Source organism: Parasteatoda tepidariorum, chromosome 1, assembly GCF_043381705.1.
Source record: "Parasteatoda tepidariorum isolate YZ-2023 chromosome 1, CAS_Ptep_4.0, whole genome shotgun sequence".
Taxonomy (NCBI): Eukaryota; Metazoa; Arthropoda; class Arachnida; order Araneae; family Theridiidae; genus Parasteatoda; species Parasteatoda tepidariorum.
This window is the reverse complement of record NC_092204.1, coordinates 66,143,792-66,160,521: the sequence shown is the minus strand read 5'-3', so window position 1 is coordinate 66,160,521 and position 16,730 is coordinate 66,143,792. Positions and strand designations below refer to the sequence as shown.

At 29.3% G+C, this 16,730-nt stretch overlaps 1 protein-coding gene across 1 annotated transcript in view; it reads right to left on the bottom strand.

The window, feature by feature from the left end:
* The window catches only part of LOC107448735 (transforming growth factor-beta-induced protein ig-h3-like), a 44,928-nt gene that overhangs the window by 8,130 nt on the left and 20,068 nt on the right, over positions 1 to 16,730 (bottom strand). Inside the window, exons 3-9 of the mRNA XM_016064040.3 lie at positions 14,590 to 14,654; positions 12,754 to 12,902; positions 10,554 to 10,733; positions 8,772 to 9,075; positions 5,720 to 5,929; positions 4,723 to 4,912; positions 3,444 to 3,570 (exon numbers count right to left, since the gene is read on the bottom strand). Of these exons, the coding sequence (XP_015919526.2) occupies positions 3,444 to 3,570; positions 4,723 to 4,912; positions 5,720 to 5,929; positions 8,772 to 9,075; positions 10,554 to 10,733; positions 12,754 to 12,902; positions 14,590 to 14,654 (1,225 nt within the window). The remainder of the gene's footprint in view (positions 1 to 3,443; positions 3,571 to 4,722; positions 4,913 to 5,719; positions 5,930 to 8,771; positions 9,076 to 10,553; positions 10,734 to 12,753; positions 12,903 to 14,589; positions 14,655 to 16,730) is intronic.

The window sequence follows — 16,730 nt, the reverse complement described above, 5'->3', positions numbered from 1 at the left end:
AACCGGTAAGTTAAAAGTTAATATTTTATGTAATTATATTATAATATATAGTTAATATTTCATATGTCAATATAAGAAGTTAACTTAGACAATTTTATTTCTGAATTCACAAATATTTTTGATAATATATCAGTTATAATTCTGACTTAAAATAAGATCTACAATTATGAATAAGGAAATTGGATCTACAATTATGAATTATATTACGACTGAATGAAAAAAGTTTTCATTCAGTCTATAATAATGATATAATTTTTTTATTGTAGAAATAATAATCGTTGAAATTTGGATCTACAATTATGGATTAGGAAATTAGATCTACAATTATTGGATCTACAATTATGAATTATATTAAGACTGAATGAAAAAAGTTTTCATTCAGTCGATAATAATGATATAATTTTTTTATTGTAGAAATAATAATCGTTGAAAATTGGATCTACAATTATGAATTAGGAAATTAGAATTACAATTATGAATTATATTAAGACTGAATGAAAAAAGTTTTCATTCAGTCGATAATAATGATAAAATTTTTTTATTGTAGAAATAATAATCGTTTATAATTGGATCTACAATTATGAATTAGGAAATTAGATCTACAATTATTGGATCTACAATTATAAATTATATAACGACTGAATGAAAAAAGATTCATTCAGTCGATAATAATGATATAATTTTTTTTATTATAGAAATAATAATCGTTGATGGTATTGCTGTCTTTGCTGAAAAATTTCTAAACCTCACTAAATTAAAATTACACTTTATATCAGCTTAATTTTTATTACTGTATAGTAAAGAGTAAAAGTTATTATTTCTCTCTTTATCGATAGCATGATTTTGCAATGGATTTTTTTTAATATTGAACTAAATGTAATTATCTGTGACTTCAAATATCCCAATGTTGTACTCATAGGAGATTTAAATATTAAATTTCATTCTCATGAATATATTACTTTAAGGCAATTTGATTTTCAAAACTATACTGACAAATCCACCAGAGCAAATTCTTAATTTTCCACTTGCATTGATTATACTTTAGTCAAAACTAGCAAATTTTTAGTTAAATCAAAAATACTTATAAATGATGTTACTAATCATTATTCGATTCTCTGTAGTGTATACAATTAAAATAATAAATAACAACTAACAAAACTATAAATGTAATGTCAATAAATTGTACTGAATTTTATAATTATTTGTTGAATTACAATTTTGACTGGAATTTTAAGGATTCTCTTGAGAATTTAGTTTTTAAACCTATCAATACAAAAAAGAACCTCCAAATACTCAGTTAAACTAAACAAACGACCTAAAAAAACTGGATAACTAAAAGAAATCTGCTTATAATTCGTTGAAAAAAAACCATTTAAGAAATTAGAAAAAATCCTTGGGATCTGGTCAGTGAATTGAAAAATGTCATTCAATCTTCAAAATCAGAATACACTTTGAAAGCAAATTTATGAATTATAATTCAAATGATCAAAAATGGAATCTTGTAAATATATTGGTGACAAAAATAAGTCTTCTGTTTTGCCTGAAATTTTAAGCATTTATGATTCTTCCTGTCAATATAATAAAACATTTGTAAATGCAATCAGCACTTCTAGCAATTTTTAAATTTATATTTTGCCAAGTTTAACCTCTTTTGTCTTCTTTAAACTAAATGAGTGTGATGTACTCGACATAATACATTCTTTTTCCAATAATAGTTCCTATGATTATGACAGTTTTAACATAAAATTAATAAACGATTTGCTATTAATAATGCCAATTTTATTACAAATTTCATAAACACTTCATTTAATTCATCTGCATTTTCAAATTCTTTAAAAAGATCAACATTTCCCATGTAACTAAGAATAGTTCCTATGATTATGACGGTTTTAATATAAAATTAATAAACGATTATTTGCTATTAATAATGCCAATTTTATAATTTATAATTACGAATTTCATAAACACTTCAATTAATTCATCCGGTATTTTTAAATTCTTTAAAAAAGAGCAACATTTCCTAACTACCATTTTCAAATCTAGTGACAACTGTTTATCAAATTATAGACCTATTTTACTTATAATACCTAACAGTTTTCTCAAAAATTGTAGAAAAGTTCTAACTAATAAAATGTACAATAATTTAAAACATACAGTTTTTTTTCCTAGTATTCAGTAAGGATTTTTTAAAGGTAAAAGCACTCATAAGCACACATCATGAAATAAAAGCACACATAATTTTTTAAAGAAAAGGCACTCATGAAATTTTCAAAATTTATCTATGGTTGAAAAAAATATTTATTGACAGAAGTAAAAATACATATCGCACACAACATATTATTTATAAATGTATAGTATGTTGTGTGCGATATGTATTTAGTTTTCAAATATGTGTCTGAACAAGTTTCAATAAGTGTATGTATTATGCGTATAAATACTTGGTAATTCTTAGTTTTTCTATTTTATTTATTTATTTATTTTTAAATAAATTTGTTATGTATTTTTCTACTTAATCATCTGGACAGGATACATCGTCTGGGGGATGAATATATGTTTATTCTAATTATTTTTGAAGTTATCCATTTTCTGATTTGTTCAATAAAGTTTGTTAGTTCAAACGTAACAAAATGAAAGAGAGAGAAGGAGAGAAATATAGCTATACTTAACACTTTTATCAATTATATGGCATATAAACAGTTAATGTTATTTTGCTATTTCTTGTAAAATTTTTCAAATTAACTTAAAATAAATTTCAATTTTCATTTTTAAAGAAATTAATAATTCGTGCATTTTCGGTGACGTTTGGTGCGTTTTTTTGGTAGTAAAAAATTGAAACGAAAAATAGCTTGATACAATTAGACGAAGTTTGAAATTAAGCTCTCCAGACTCGATATCTTTCTTTTTCGTTCCGAAATTTTCTCATTCGTTAAAGCTGTTTGTTATCACTCTCAAATTTCGTTAGACGCAGTAACTTCAACTGCAATAGAAAAAAATAATGATTTAAAAAAATTGAAAAAGTTTTGCTAGCAGCAGTTCGTTATAATGAAAAGCTAAGAGAATTATAGTCATCGTATGCATATCCACAATGAAGCGATTTACTTTATATTTTTCGAAATAAAAAGTGAGGTATTAAAACTCACTTTGTTTAAGAGATAAAACCTATTATATTTCTCATTGTGGTTTATATTGCCGCCCCTGAAAAGGTTAAGAAAAATAACTAAATTGGTTTTTTTTTCTCGTTTATATTAGTAACCCCTCTTTTATCAAAGCTCTGATTCTTCTTCGGAATATTTAAATCATTTTGGAATTCTGTATTCGATTGAAATGGAATAACTCTTTCTTCAAAAAATATAATTTAAGTTCGCAAATAACTTGTTTGATCAATTTACAGAGTACATACTAAAACATATATATTTACAGAGTACATACAGAGTACAACTTACTTTTCTGTATACTTTCAAGCGGAGGGCATTTCGACCATCAATTGAATCCACATTTTGATTATCTGAAATACTTTCTGTTTTCACTCTTCCTATGACTACATGGTGCTTCATTAGTTCTTCAAGTTTTCTAAAAAAAGCGTTAAATGCGTGAGTAACTCATCAAATGGACACCTCTTTTTAACATTACGCTACTAGATTTTATTATTAAACATTGCAATTTGTATTCTTTTAAAATTACACTGGCGAACAATTTTTATTTTTCGTTGCATGAGATTTTTTAACAGATTTTAGATACTTTCATATCGCTGATTTTAAATCTGAAGCCAGATACTCTCTTCAAGTTATAGTTTTATTTCTGAACGAAATTTTCAGTCTACTTTTTGTCGAAATGTACGAGTTTAAAGACATTATAAGTAATGTTCCGTAAATGTTGCGTCAAACTTCAAGGGGAAGTAAGACACACCATAGAGATTAAGAATTACATAAGAAACCATGACCGGAAATGTCATCTTACGCTGCTAGGGGCGCTTTCCCATTATGGACATGTTGTTCGTGCGCCATTGAACTTGTATTTTTATTTTTCTAAATATTTAAATTTTTGTGTTCAATGTTGTGTATTGTGTGAATATAACCCGTTCTATAAATGGGCTTGCGGTTGTATGACGTGGGCAACCCTACTCCACCACCGTGGCTTAGGCACTGGTGCCTAAGCCACGGTAGTAATTCTGGCATTTCTGAGGCCAATGGGAAATAAACCCAAGTGCCCGTCATTGAAAAAAATTCTTTTGACATGTTTTATTTTGATTCTTTCAAAGTTAAATTTTGGCAGTTCTTGTAGACAAAAGCTAGGAATTCTTTGTTGGTTACATAGAAATTGTGTACTTACACTTGCAACTCAGAAAGAGGTGAAGTGATTATGCCTAACCACGTGATTTAAATCGGATCTAATTGGATGCATGTAAGCTACGTCACGCGTGTATATTGGACCTTAAAGCTTCTGAAGCGGCAAATGCCATGATTTATGATTAACGATGACGTCACTTGTAGGTATTTAATTGTCAAACATCATGCGATTGTTTTAGGTTAAGCAAGAGATATAGATCAGCATTACAGAACAATTAAAATTCTGCATTCTATGAAAAGTTCGCTTATATGTCTTTTTATATCAGCTCTAAAAGCCTTAGAAACAGTTTAAAGAGCATTTTTTTTCCATAAGAATGAGAAATTTGATGTCCTTTTGCACTGTCTAAAAAAAAACTAAACTTAAGTGAAATCTCACCGCTGATCTTCATCCAGTAAAGAAAATTCTTCTTCTGGCATTTGATTGAATGCATAATTGGAAGGTGCAAAGACAGTAACTGAGATATTGGGTTTGTTGAGATAAGCTTCGACGCCAGATTTTCTCAGCAAACGAGTAAATGTCGATACTTGTTCCGGACGCCTTGCCAGTAAAGACATCACGCTACGGGCTGAAAAGTACAATACAATTAAGAATTCTATGTCCTTATAATTTCTTTTAAAACATATTATTTAAAGAAGAAGGCTAACATAAAGAACACATAAAGTGTAAAAATGTAGCATAAAATCTTGGTATTAAACAAAACTTCTTATGTCGATTTTAAAGTAGTGAATTTGAAATCGTTATTCATTTTGATGAAGCTTAAATGGTACCTGAGTTATTTTAAAAAACCGACGTGATATAACCGACGTGATGATTTTACGTGATATAACCGAAAAAAAAATTCGCATCCATCGTGGAGTCCTGATAATGACATGTCAAAGCTATCGTCCAAATATTTGAAATAGTTTAAGAAAAAAAACCGAAATTAAACAACATGAAAATATAGAGCCGTGATGGCTCCGGGGTTAGAGCGTTTGCCTTCGAATGAGGTGCACCGAGTTCGAATCTCAGCGTTGGCTGGTCAATACGAATTCCACATCCGACTTGTGCTGACGTAAAATATCCTCAGCAGTAGACGGATCCTTAGGGTTAGAGTCCCCTTGCCATCAGGCTAGCCGTGGGAGGTTTTCCTGTCCATGTAACCTAAATGCGATTTAGTTCCATCAAAAAGTCCTCCAGAAAGACAAACTTCTCCTAATACTTGATATATGAGTTTCCTTGTCTTCTGGATCGGGTTCAAGATTACAAGGTTACGGAGTTAAACATTAGTAGTCGTGAACCCAAAAAATTGGGTTGAGTGTTCAACGACGGTTATAAAAACATGAAAATATAATTTAATCTTAATTAATTTCATTAAAAAAATTATAAGACTTACATCTGTCGGGTATCAGTACTTTTGAAATAACACTTATAGCTCCATTCTTAGCCATCATTTGATCTTTTGACACTTTTGCATCCTCTACATACACGCCGGACTGGTTGCAGGAGAGTTGCAGCTTTTGACCAGCAATATTCTTCATCTTGTGAGTGTCAATCACAGCTGGTATGCAAACAGTATGTGGAATTATATGGTTTTTCATCAGAGCTATATAAATAAGATGTTCAAAATTATGAAGAGAACAATTTAAACAATACAAAATTTCATATAATAAACAAAATTTACATAAAATATACATTATGGTCGCAATTTATTTATAATTCATCGAGAAACTAATGCAAGTATTATAACTTAAATACTTACTAAATATAATAACTTAAAAAGTGTTTTAAACCGGAAGTATAAAGTTAAATTAATCTTCTCATTATTTTTCCCTGTCATCTTATATTCATATATTCCTCTTATATTCAAGATGCTTCTGAGGAAGTGATTCTTGAAGGTTCTTTTTATCTTATGGGTCATTTGTAAAAAGTTTCCAACGTTTGTTTTTTTTGGGAATTATATGACTCAGTGAAAATATTCCAATTAACGTAGGTTATTTAAATTTGAATCGTACTGCTTTTCCTGGTTTGCACTGACCATAGTCGAAAGCGCCTTTGAAAATTTCAAAGCAAGAAAACCATATTCTTTCTTAAAAAAAAAGAAGAAAAAAAGAAAGAAAAAAAAAACATAGATCAATGTTTTCTTAACACTAGAAGGACTGAAACTTAGTATATACCTATATTGTCCAAAAGCAGTCAAAATGATTGCATTGTGAAAGAACAAATAATGCGTAAAGAAATCTGTTTAATTAATTTTTAATATCTTTTATATTATTTACAGTTATATAACAAGTTATTAGTAAATATTAACAATAAAAAAATTTACTTCACTTGGAAAGGAAATATTAATTTATGCATTATTATTTGTAGATTTTTTGCAAATGAAAAAGCAGTTAAAAAGCAGTCAAAATAACTTCCTTTAGGCAAAGTAGCGTTAAATATGATTACATTTCTTTTTGTTCTTTTAAGTTTTTCAAAACATGAATAATTCTCTTAAAGCTATAAAGCCTACATTTTAAATTGCTTTAATTTAATTGAACAAAGTCACGAATGAAGAAGTCAACAAGGTTCGTCAATAACAATTCGTGCAACAAGTATATTGTATAGAGTCGTAGTGGCTCAGGCGATAGAGTACATCTCTCGAGGTGGCCCAGGTTCGAATCATAGCGATTCCTGGTTGATACGAATTCCTCTGCCAGTTCGCACCGACCACAGTGCTGACGTAAAATAACTTCAGTGGTAGTCAGATCATATGTTATAGACCCCTTGCCGTTAGTCTAACCATGGGAGGTTTTCGTGGTTTTCCTCTCCATGTAACGTAAATGTGGATTAGTTCCTTCAAAAAGTCCTCCACGAAGACAAATTTCTTCTTTACTCGATTCAAGAGTATCCTTCTCTTCTGGATTGGGTTCAAAATTACAGGGCTACGGAGTCGTGACATTGGTAGTTGTAAACTGAAAATTCGGTCGACTGTTCAACGACTGTTATAAATTATAAAATAATAGTAATTTAGATCCTTGGTAGCTGAGGGGATAGAGCTTTCGCCTTCCAATGAAGTGAACCAGGTTCGAATCCCGGCGATGGCTCGTCGATTCGAATTCCGCACCCAGTTCGCACCGACCACAGTGCTGACGAACAATATCCTCAGTGGTAGACGGATCATGGGTTAGAGCCTCATTGAACATTGGTAGTTGAACATCGGTTGTCGTAAATTCAAAATAGAGCCGTTTTTTTTGTCGTATGCCTGTTAGGGCAGTGGGGGTGCGATTGTTCCTGCTTTTCAGTGGTGCCATCTATGGCCAGGAATTCGACTTCCGCCACGCCATTCACTCAACCACAACCCGTTTATAGGGCGGGTCACTTTCACACTCAGGGCCGTTTGTTCAACTGTGGTTATAAAATAAAAGTATATTATAGAGGAAGAAACAAATGATAGAATTTGTTTGTGAATGAGGAATTGAATTTGGATTTATTGCCAGTAATTCAATAATATTTGAAACTAAATCTTTTAATATTCAGATTTCCTGGTGAGTAAAATTGAATACTCTTAGCCTCTTTGAAGTCACTTTTGTCTAGTGACGACATGAAATATGCAAGTGACAGATTCTAGATTAGAGTCCTATTACCGTTAGACGAGTTTCGTGCTTTTTCTCAAGTACGATATGTCATTATGGGTACTAAAATTTCATAATTGTCTGTAGGAAAACTAGTTTTAGTTTTCCTACTAACTTTGTATTTCGACTTTCTTGAAGTTCGGAAATTATGAAAACACAACAGATACAACGTCAAATATCTTCCTTTAATGTTTATAGACTTGATGTTATAATTTTTAATTTAAAAATACTCGAATGTGAGTCAAATGTCGTTCAATCAACCATACTAATGATAGAAATTTGACGGGCATGTCAAATGAAAGAAATTTTCTGGTTGCTGATGCACGTGATTACGATCCTCAAACTAAACATATATCTATATATCTATTCTGCTAAGTTATTAAATATAAAGAAGTATAAAAATTATTACTTAAATACGCTTTAAATATGAAATTATATAAAGTATCTTGATGAGAAAATAGATTATTTCAAATAATTTTTATTATCTGCGAAGCCTAACTTTCTAAAATGTTAGACATTTTCTGACGCATTAAATCTGGATTTAGGATAGACTTGACCTCAAAAAAATTAGATCGGTGCATCTCTAAAAGTGATTTCGAGGTCATCTTTACGACAAGATCAATTGTTGTCACATAAATGTGATTACACAAAAAAGAAATCAATGAAAGCTGGTTCGAAATTCGTATTTAAAAGTGGCACATTTATCAGATGTGCTGCTTCCTATATAATTGTTGCTTTTTCACAACATTATATATATTTTTACAACATTGAAATTTAAGAAAAAAAAAGCATACACTCTTTTTTGGACATCTAGTATTAGAGGTAGAAACTCACCCAAACGAGCTTCCGGATCACTGGTAATTCTATCTAGTTCGCTAGCACTAATACTCTGAAAAGCTTCATCTGTTGGTGCTAGCAAAGTGAAAGGTCCACCTTGGCGCAAGTCATTCACATAATTGGATGTCAACATAAATCTGGACATTTCTCTGAAGCGGCCATCACTGAATAGCGTTTCAGGTATGGAGGGTCGACCACCAGCTCCAAACGGAGGAATGAGAACCTCGTCAATTAGATGAACAATGCCATTAGTGGCTTGCTGATCTTTTCGGACCATTGGAGCACAGTTAACTGTAGTCATCTATACAAAATATTAGAATGATTAAATCCTCACACATTTTAGAACATTTGTACCTGCCATAATTACTATAGGGTGGCGACAATGAGAGTAAAAAGAAAAAAATTGATAATAAAATAATTTCGTCATCTGTTTGAGTGATATAAATTATGCTAGGTCTTATTTTTCAAAAAATAAAACTTATGCATAATATTACATAGAACATGCTTAGAACTAGGGTTATGAGATTTAGAGTTGGAGTCGGACAGATTTAATCACCTCCGACTCCAGTTAGTTGAAAGTAAGGTCTCATAAGTTAAAAAAAAAAGAAAAGAAGTTTTAAATGTCATAAGAACTAAAGAGGCAAATATTTTTTAAGAAGTGAACATAAAATATTACTTTAAAGAATTATTTGAAATTTCCTTTTAAAATTCCTTTGAATTCTATTTTCCTTTGAAAATTTGAATTCTATTTTCCCTTGAAAATTATTTAAATTTTCACTTATCGCAAACGTATTACAATCAAACTTCAAAGATTTTAATTTATTACAACGTTTTTAAGTTTATTTTCTGTTATGAAAGAGATCACAGAATATTTTTTAAAATTTTGAACTATCGATGTTAATGAAGTAATAATTGATAAATGAATTGTATGAATGATTTATAATAGTTTTCCAATTCATAAATATTAACCAAAGAAATCTTTTTGTAACGATATGATTAGGTTATTTATGTAGAAATGTGCGTATAAAGGAGACGAATATTTTAACTACCAACTCCACAGCTCTGCTTAAAAATATTACAAATTATATAAGTTAGAATTAAAGTGAAATAAAAAAAAGTTTATTAGATTAATCGCACCTACATCTATGATAGAAAATATTTGTTTTCCGATAAATTAATATTTTTATAAATACAAATTGAAAATAAGTATAAAAAAGCAACATTATCTTAAAGCTTTTACAATAACCTCTTGTAATGAAGAACATAATTTGTTAATTAATAAATGCTGAGAGATATGAAGAATTTTTATTTCTTGTTAGGATTCTGTAAATATGTGTCAAGAGCGGAGTTTGAGGTACACCTTTTATATTCGAAAAGAACTGTTACAAAATAACTAGTTCATGTAAGAAATTAATATCAGTGACAACTGCTTGAAATTTGCTTGACTGTCACTTATTCTTAACTGACTGCCATTGATTCACATTATTTTTTTAGTTGTAAAATAAATTAAAGCAATAATGATTGCATTTTTATTTTTTATTTATTTCTCCCGAAGATTATTTTAAATACATTGATAAATATTACTTACAAAATAATATAAATTAAGAAATAAGTAAACACTTTGATTATGAAATGTTATTATAAGTAATTATAATATCAAAGTATTTAAAGTTAAATTACTTTGATATTATAAGTAGCAATTGATATTAGATTGTATCATGCCATATATAAAATTGAGTGGACTAATGTTGCATTAAATGTTTTAATAAAGCCACTTACTCCATGATTATATTTGTTGATTCTCAGTTTATGTCCTCTGTTTAAGGTTTCGATTTCTTGTTCACCTTTGAAATCTTTAGAATGAAGTTTTCTGCCGCTGACCACGTGATACAATAAAAATGGCGATTCACGTTCTAAAAGACTTACTCGAAGGGTTTCCTGATCAGCTGGACTTAGTCGCTGAAAATATATCATTCTTATAAAACACATTATAATATTTTGATTGCTCTCGTTTAAAAAGTTCTGAGACTATCTCAAAATTTACATATTTGATTATATCAATAACGAAAGAATTAAAACTATATTTTATGGAGATGGATTATAAGTATGAATTTCATAATTGTATAGAGCAAGCAATTTTTGTAACAATCATCACGAACATTAGCAAAAATTGTGTCATATTAGTATTTAAATTAACAAATAATTTTTTCTTAGTAAATTTCCTTAATTTAATAGACAACAAATTTAAAAGGTGGGGATAATAGCACTTTGCATTTCCTTAAGAACAATTGAAATATCATGACCGATACAGATGCATGTCATACTATTGTAAGAAATAACTTTAATGACACTAATAAGGATGATTGTCAGAAAAAGACAGAAATAAATTTTTTGTTTGTTTTTCTTTAATGATTATGTTTCTATCGTTTGTCTTTGGATTTATTAGGAAATCCTGGGCTGTTTATTGCTGAATTAGTTTTAGTCTATAAAAATATTTCTATCAGGAAAAACATTAAGTCAAAAGATAATACTTATTGTTGTTTGGAGAATTAAAGAAAACATACAAATAAAAAGTTTCAGTTGAAATCAAGAAATCCTAAGTTTGGTAGGTGAAATAGTATGTCATATAGTGAAATAAATAGTACCATATTATAAAAAAGATTTATATACAAATCTGTAAAGAAAATGCAATATGAAGTGTAATTTTTTAGTGTTCCTGTTACAAAAACTGCTCAATTAATCCTTTTTAAAAAGTACGGCATTTCGTTCACTGTATGAATTTAAATCTGCTGAAATAAGTAAAATTATTGTTTAATATAATAAACTCTTTAGTGACCAGCATCCCGTTTAAGAGTACTTATTTTCAAAAGAGCAGTAACAAGTAACATAATAGTAAGCAAATAATCCCAAGAAACTGGCGCTCAAAAATAGGTACCCATTCTCTAGATTTGCATTGCATACTAATTTTTTTTAATAGTTTGCTTTATTTAGGAAGAACAAAACATGTCTATTAGAGGAATAGTATTAATATAAAGCTTCTAATTTGAATCTATTGCTGGAACTGCGATATTTTTTTTGAAAAATTAAGTGTTAGCTACTATAAGTGTCTATTAGTATACTTAAGTGTTAGCTACTAAACTTCGGTTATTTAATGTTAACGTTATTTAACCGTTAATACATAACCAGTCTTTTCATGATAGCATTCTTCACCAGTAAGTATTAATTTAATAATATTTTGTAACAATAATTATCACGTTTTAATGTATATTTAGCTAATTTCAGAACATATTTTTTGGTTAAGTGTATATAGATAAGTTGATTCGACTAACGAAAGTACCGAGAGTGAAATTTACTACTTTTTATTAACCTCACCGGCAGAGACCCTTTTAAATATTTTTTTTCCTGCACTCTAATGACAAGTAAACATAAATTTTGATATTTTTTAAACATAAAAAGCAGTCTAATAGTGGCTTAAAAAATCTGTTAGGTTCTCGGAATTATATTTGTTCTAAAATATAAAATCCAAACAAAAGCAGTTTGAATTTTTTTTTCATTTATATTTAAAAATTTATTAATAAATTTCTATCACAAATTACTGTTTCTTTTAGATCTAAATAAGAGCAAATCGGAAAAATTATTGTTCGGAAGTGAGTCATGCTTGGAAAATTGTACTTTTTTATGCATAAAGAGACACCGGTGACCAATGCCGTATTTCATAACAAAAAATTACTAAAATGGTAAATTTAATATTTTTACTTATTTTGACCTAAATTTGCGCAAAATGATGAAAAAAAGTGTGAAAAATATGTTTAATGAAAATTCTGCGTCAAAAGGTTAAATGGATCAGAATGAATAATAGAATAATTGAGTCAACAAATGACATGATACGACGATAATTATATATGACATTAAATCTGCCTCATTACAAAAATATTGTAAAAATGAGGAAATTTATTTTGAAGTGATTTTGGATGCATACCTCAAAAGCCACATTTGTCGGTGCAAATAAAGTAATTGCTTCACCGGGGCTTTTCAGTTGATCGGTGAGTCCTGCTTCGTTCAGATAATCGACGAATACTGTAGCTCCTATATCCCGAGCTGTTCGTACTACATCTGTCATAGGTTTCACTGAAAATAATTAAAAAAATATGAATGTTTGGTAATTTTTAAATAAAACGTATTTTAGCTTACTTGGAATATGCTAAAAAAATTACTAAAAAAATGAAGCTTACTTAGCTTACTTAAATATGAAGTGAAGTAGTGAGGTGAGAAAAAAATAAATAAATAAACGGAACACATTAATAACTTTCGATCTTAATGAATGGCCGTGTAATAAAATGCATTCTTACTAAGATGAAAAAGCTGATAAATTTGTACAGACGATGTTTTAAGATACGAAATCAGACACAAAAATGTGTTTTCTACGGATTTGCATTTTTTATCCTAGTTGTAGCTCAAATCTAGAAAATATGGTTCCAATAATTTAGTTTGGCGAGTGATTAAACATTATTTTCACTTTTTGTGAGTCAAACCTTTTTTAGAATATGTTTGCTTTAAATTTAGACAAATTGTGAAATTAAGAGCCGCGGTGTCTTAAGGCAGTGTTACCCAAAGTGTGGTACGCGTACCCCCAGGGGTACGGGAACAGTTTAGCGGGGGTACGCGTTCTTATACGAAATATCTTGCAACAAACGAAAATTTCAAAAAATTTTGTTCAAAAACAAAGCTAGCCATTAAAATTTACGATTACTTATTTTTCTATTGGCTATTTTTTTCAGAGTTAATAGTTAATAATTTGTGTCAACAGCCAGTTGTGATTTTTAACTTTTGTGAAATTTTTTTATAGTAAAAAAATACATTCATTTTTTTATTAGTGGTACACAGCGTTACGAAAAATTTAGAAAGGGTACACAAAAGTCATAAGTTTCTGAAACACTGTCTTGGGGATACAGCGTTCGCCTTCCAATGAGGTGAACTGGGTTCGAATCCCTGCGATAGCTGGTCGATATGAATTAAGCACCCGGCTCGGACGAACAACTGTGCTGTTGTAAAATATCCTCTGTGGTAGACGGATCATGGGTTAAAGTACCCTTGCCGTCAGGCTAACTGTGGGAGGTTTTTAAGGTTTTCCTCTCCGTGTAACGCAAATGCAGGTTAGCTTCATCAAAAAGTCCTCCACGAAGGCAAATTTCTCCCAATAGTTGATCTAGGAGTTACCTTGTCTTCTGGACCGGGTTTAAAATTACAAGGCTATGGAGTTGAACATTAGTAGTCATAAACTCAAAAAAAATGGTCAGCTGTTCGACGACGGTTATGAAATAAAATCCTTTTTCCAAGATATTAGTAAGCACATGACATCCATTCTGCATTCCAAATGTATGTGTTTTTGTATGTTCCTATTTGTGTTTTGTTTTGTATTCTTCCTCAATTTATATATATATNACAAATTCAAGTGTTTGGTTTTGATCAGCTATTTTTATTCTGAGAGTCTCAACTGTTGTCTATCCTTTAGTAAATCGCATAAAAACTGAGAGATATCGAGTATGAATTTAGAATCCCCCTAAAAATATTAGGTTCCATAAAATCAATAATTAGAAAAGTTGTTTTAATTTGCGTTTAATTTTACTATTACTTTAATATTTTGTCATTCTTTGAAAAATTTCAAATAAGCGAATTTCAAGTCGATTTTCAAAACGACAGAGGGTATTTTATTGCAGGATCCCTTCAGAACAATAAACAGTTTTTTTTTAAAAGTGAAATTTTACGCTTCTTATTTTTAATTCCACGTGGATACGAAAAAGTGTTTTCTAATTACCTCCATTGCATCCTTCGTTTCTTGCTATTTGATGAAATCCCTCACAGCATTCGTATCTCAAAACTCTAAAAACATAGAAATAAAGAGCATTTAGTTACTTAAATATATGCACATTGTAAGAAAAAAACTTAGTGTATCACAGAACCAAAAGTGGTGGCAACTACTTATCACTCAAATGGTGCAGTGAAACCTCATACATAAATCCTGGATCTAGGTGTTTTCCTATACACCAAAAACCAAGGATATTCTTCTACACTACTTGGTGTAAAATGGCCGCCACCATTTTGTTATTCAAGAACAATAAATTTATAATTGCAGTAAGATATGATACACATAAGAGTCAGTAAATTTATTTTTACGATACTTGAGAATCATGAAATAAATGCATATATAAATTAATTCTTAAAATAAGATTTGTTTGTAAGTCAAACATGAGCATAGCACAGCTTGAATATTAAGACAAATTTGATCTAGGCTTAACTGAATGGAAGCAAATGGAAATTATATACTATAAAATCATTTAAAACAGTTCACAGATATTTAAAAACTTAAATATGATTATCCTTATTATACTATTAAAAATATACATACATATTTTAACATCAAACTTTTATGTCTGTTGATGTATGGCAGTGTAGAAAAGAACAACAAAATCTCGCCAGTTCATTCTGGATTGCAAATTACTGGTGGTATACAGGGGGAGCCAACATTGGTGACTTTGCAAGTGAAAAGTTTAGCGAAATCGGTCGAATACTACCTGAGAAATCTAATTTTAAAAAAACGGACTACCCTGAATATTTTTTGATCTAATGATCGGATCTTCACGTTGTAGGACTCAATCGTAATAGTTTGAGGGGTGACCTCAAATATGCTAATTTATTATAGAAGACGATATTTTAAGTTACGAAATCAGACGCAAAAACGTACTTTAAAACGTTAAAAAAGTACGCAAAAATGTACTGAATAAAAATACCTTTTTTTCGATGGATTCCTGAGAAATCGAATTTTAAATATCAGGCATTTTTAAAATTAGATTTCTCAGGTTTCTGCCGATTTCGCTCAAATTTTGTATTTAGCTATGTAGAATTACATTCATTAAAATGATGTAAAAAATTGTATTTTTTACAATTCAAATTTTTTTGACCATCTTTAAATAAAGTAATAAAAAATAAGATATATTTACTAAAAGTTGTATTTTGCATGGAATTATATTTAGATGAATTAATTTTATAATTGTATGCAAAAATGTTTCAAATTCGCTTAAAATGTATTCTAGATATGACAAAATACGCAAAAAATAAAATTAACATTAAGTGGTTCAAACTATGAACCGCTCTCCAGATCAAACTACGGGGAAAATATTTTCCAAATTGCGTCTACCACCTGCATTTTGAGGGTCAAAAATCTGAATCCATTAAAAAAATTAATATTTATTCAGAAAAAGTGCGCTTTTGTGTCTGATTTCGTAATTTAAAAGGTCAACTTTACCATTAATTAATTAGCATAACTGCAAATGCTTATCTTTAACACTAATTAATTAGCTTTGAGGTCATTACGATTGAGTTGTAGAACGTGAGAACCCGATAATTAGATCAAAAGTTATTCTGTTTGAGCGTTGTGCACACCTTGTCATTAAAATTTTTTTTTGACAATTATTAAAATACGTAATATTAAATTGTAATAAATAAAAATAAATAACAATTTTGAGTTGAATTATGTCAAAATAAATGATTTTTATAACTGTGTGAAGAATTTATTTTATTTTTTTAAACAATTCTAAAGATATGGTGAAAAACGTGAAAAGTGGAGGAACCCAAAATTTTAATCTATCTTCTGATTTAGATATTGTGAACTTTAAGTTGAACGTTAAGTTTCTTTTTTGAGTTGCTATTACGCCGTTATTTTGAGAGTCAAGAATCCCAATGTCTCGAAAAAAAGTTTGTTTCTTTCAGAGAAAGTACGTTTTTATGTCTGATTTTGTAACTCAAAATATCGCTTGAAGAAATATTTTAGTATATTTAGTGTTAGTCTCACGAATCATTAAGATTGTACGAAAATCAGATCCTTAGATCAAAAGTTATTAGTAATAAGATCTATAAATGCATGATGATAAGATGAATAATTTTGAAAAATCAGAATTC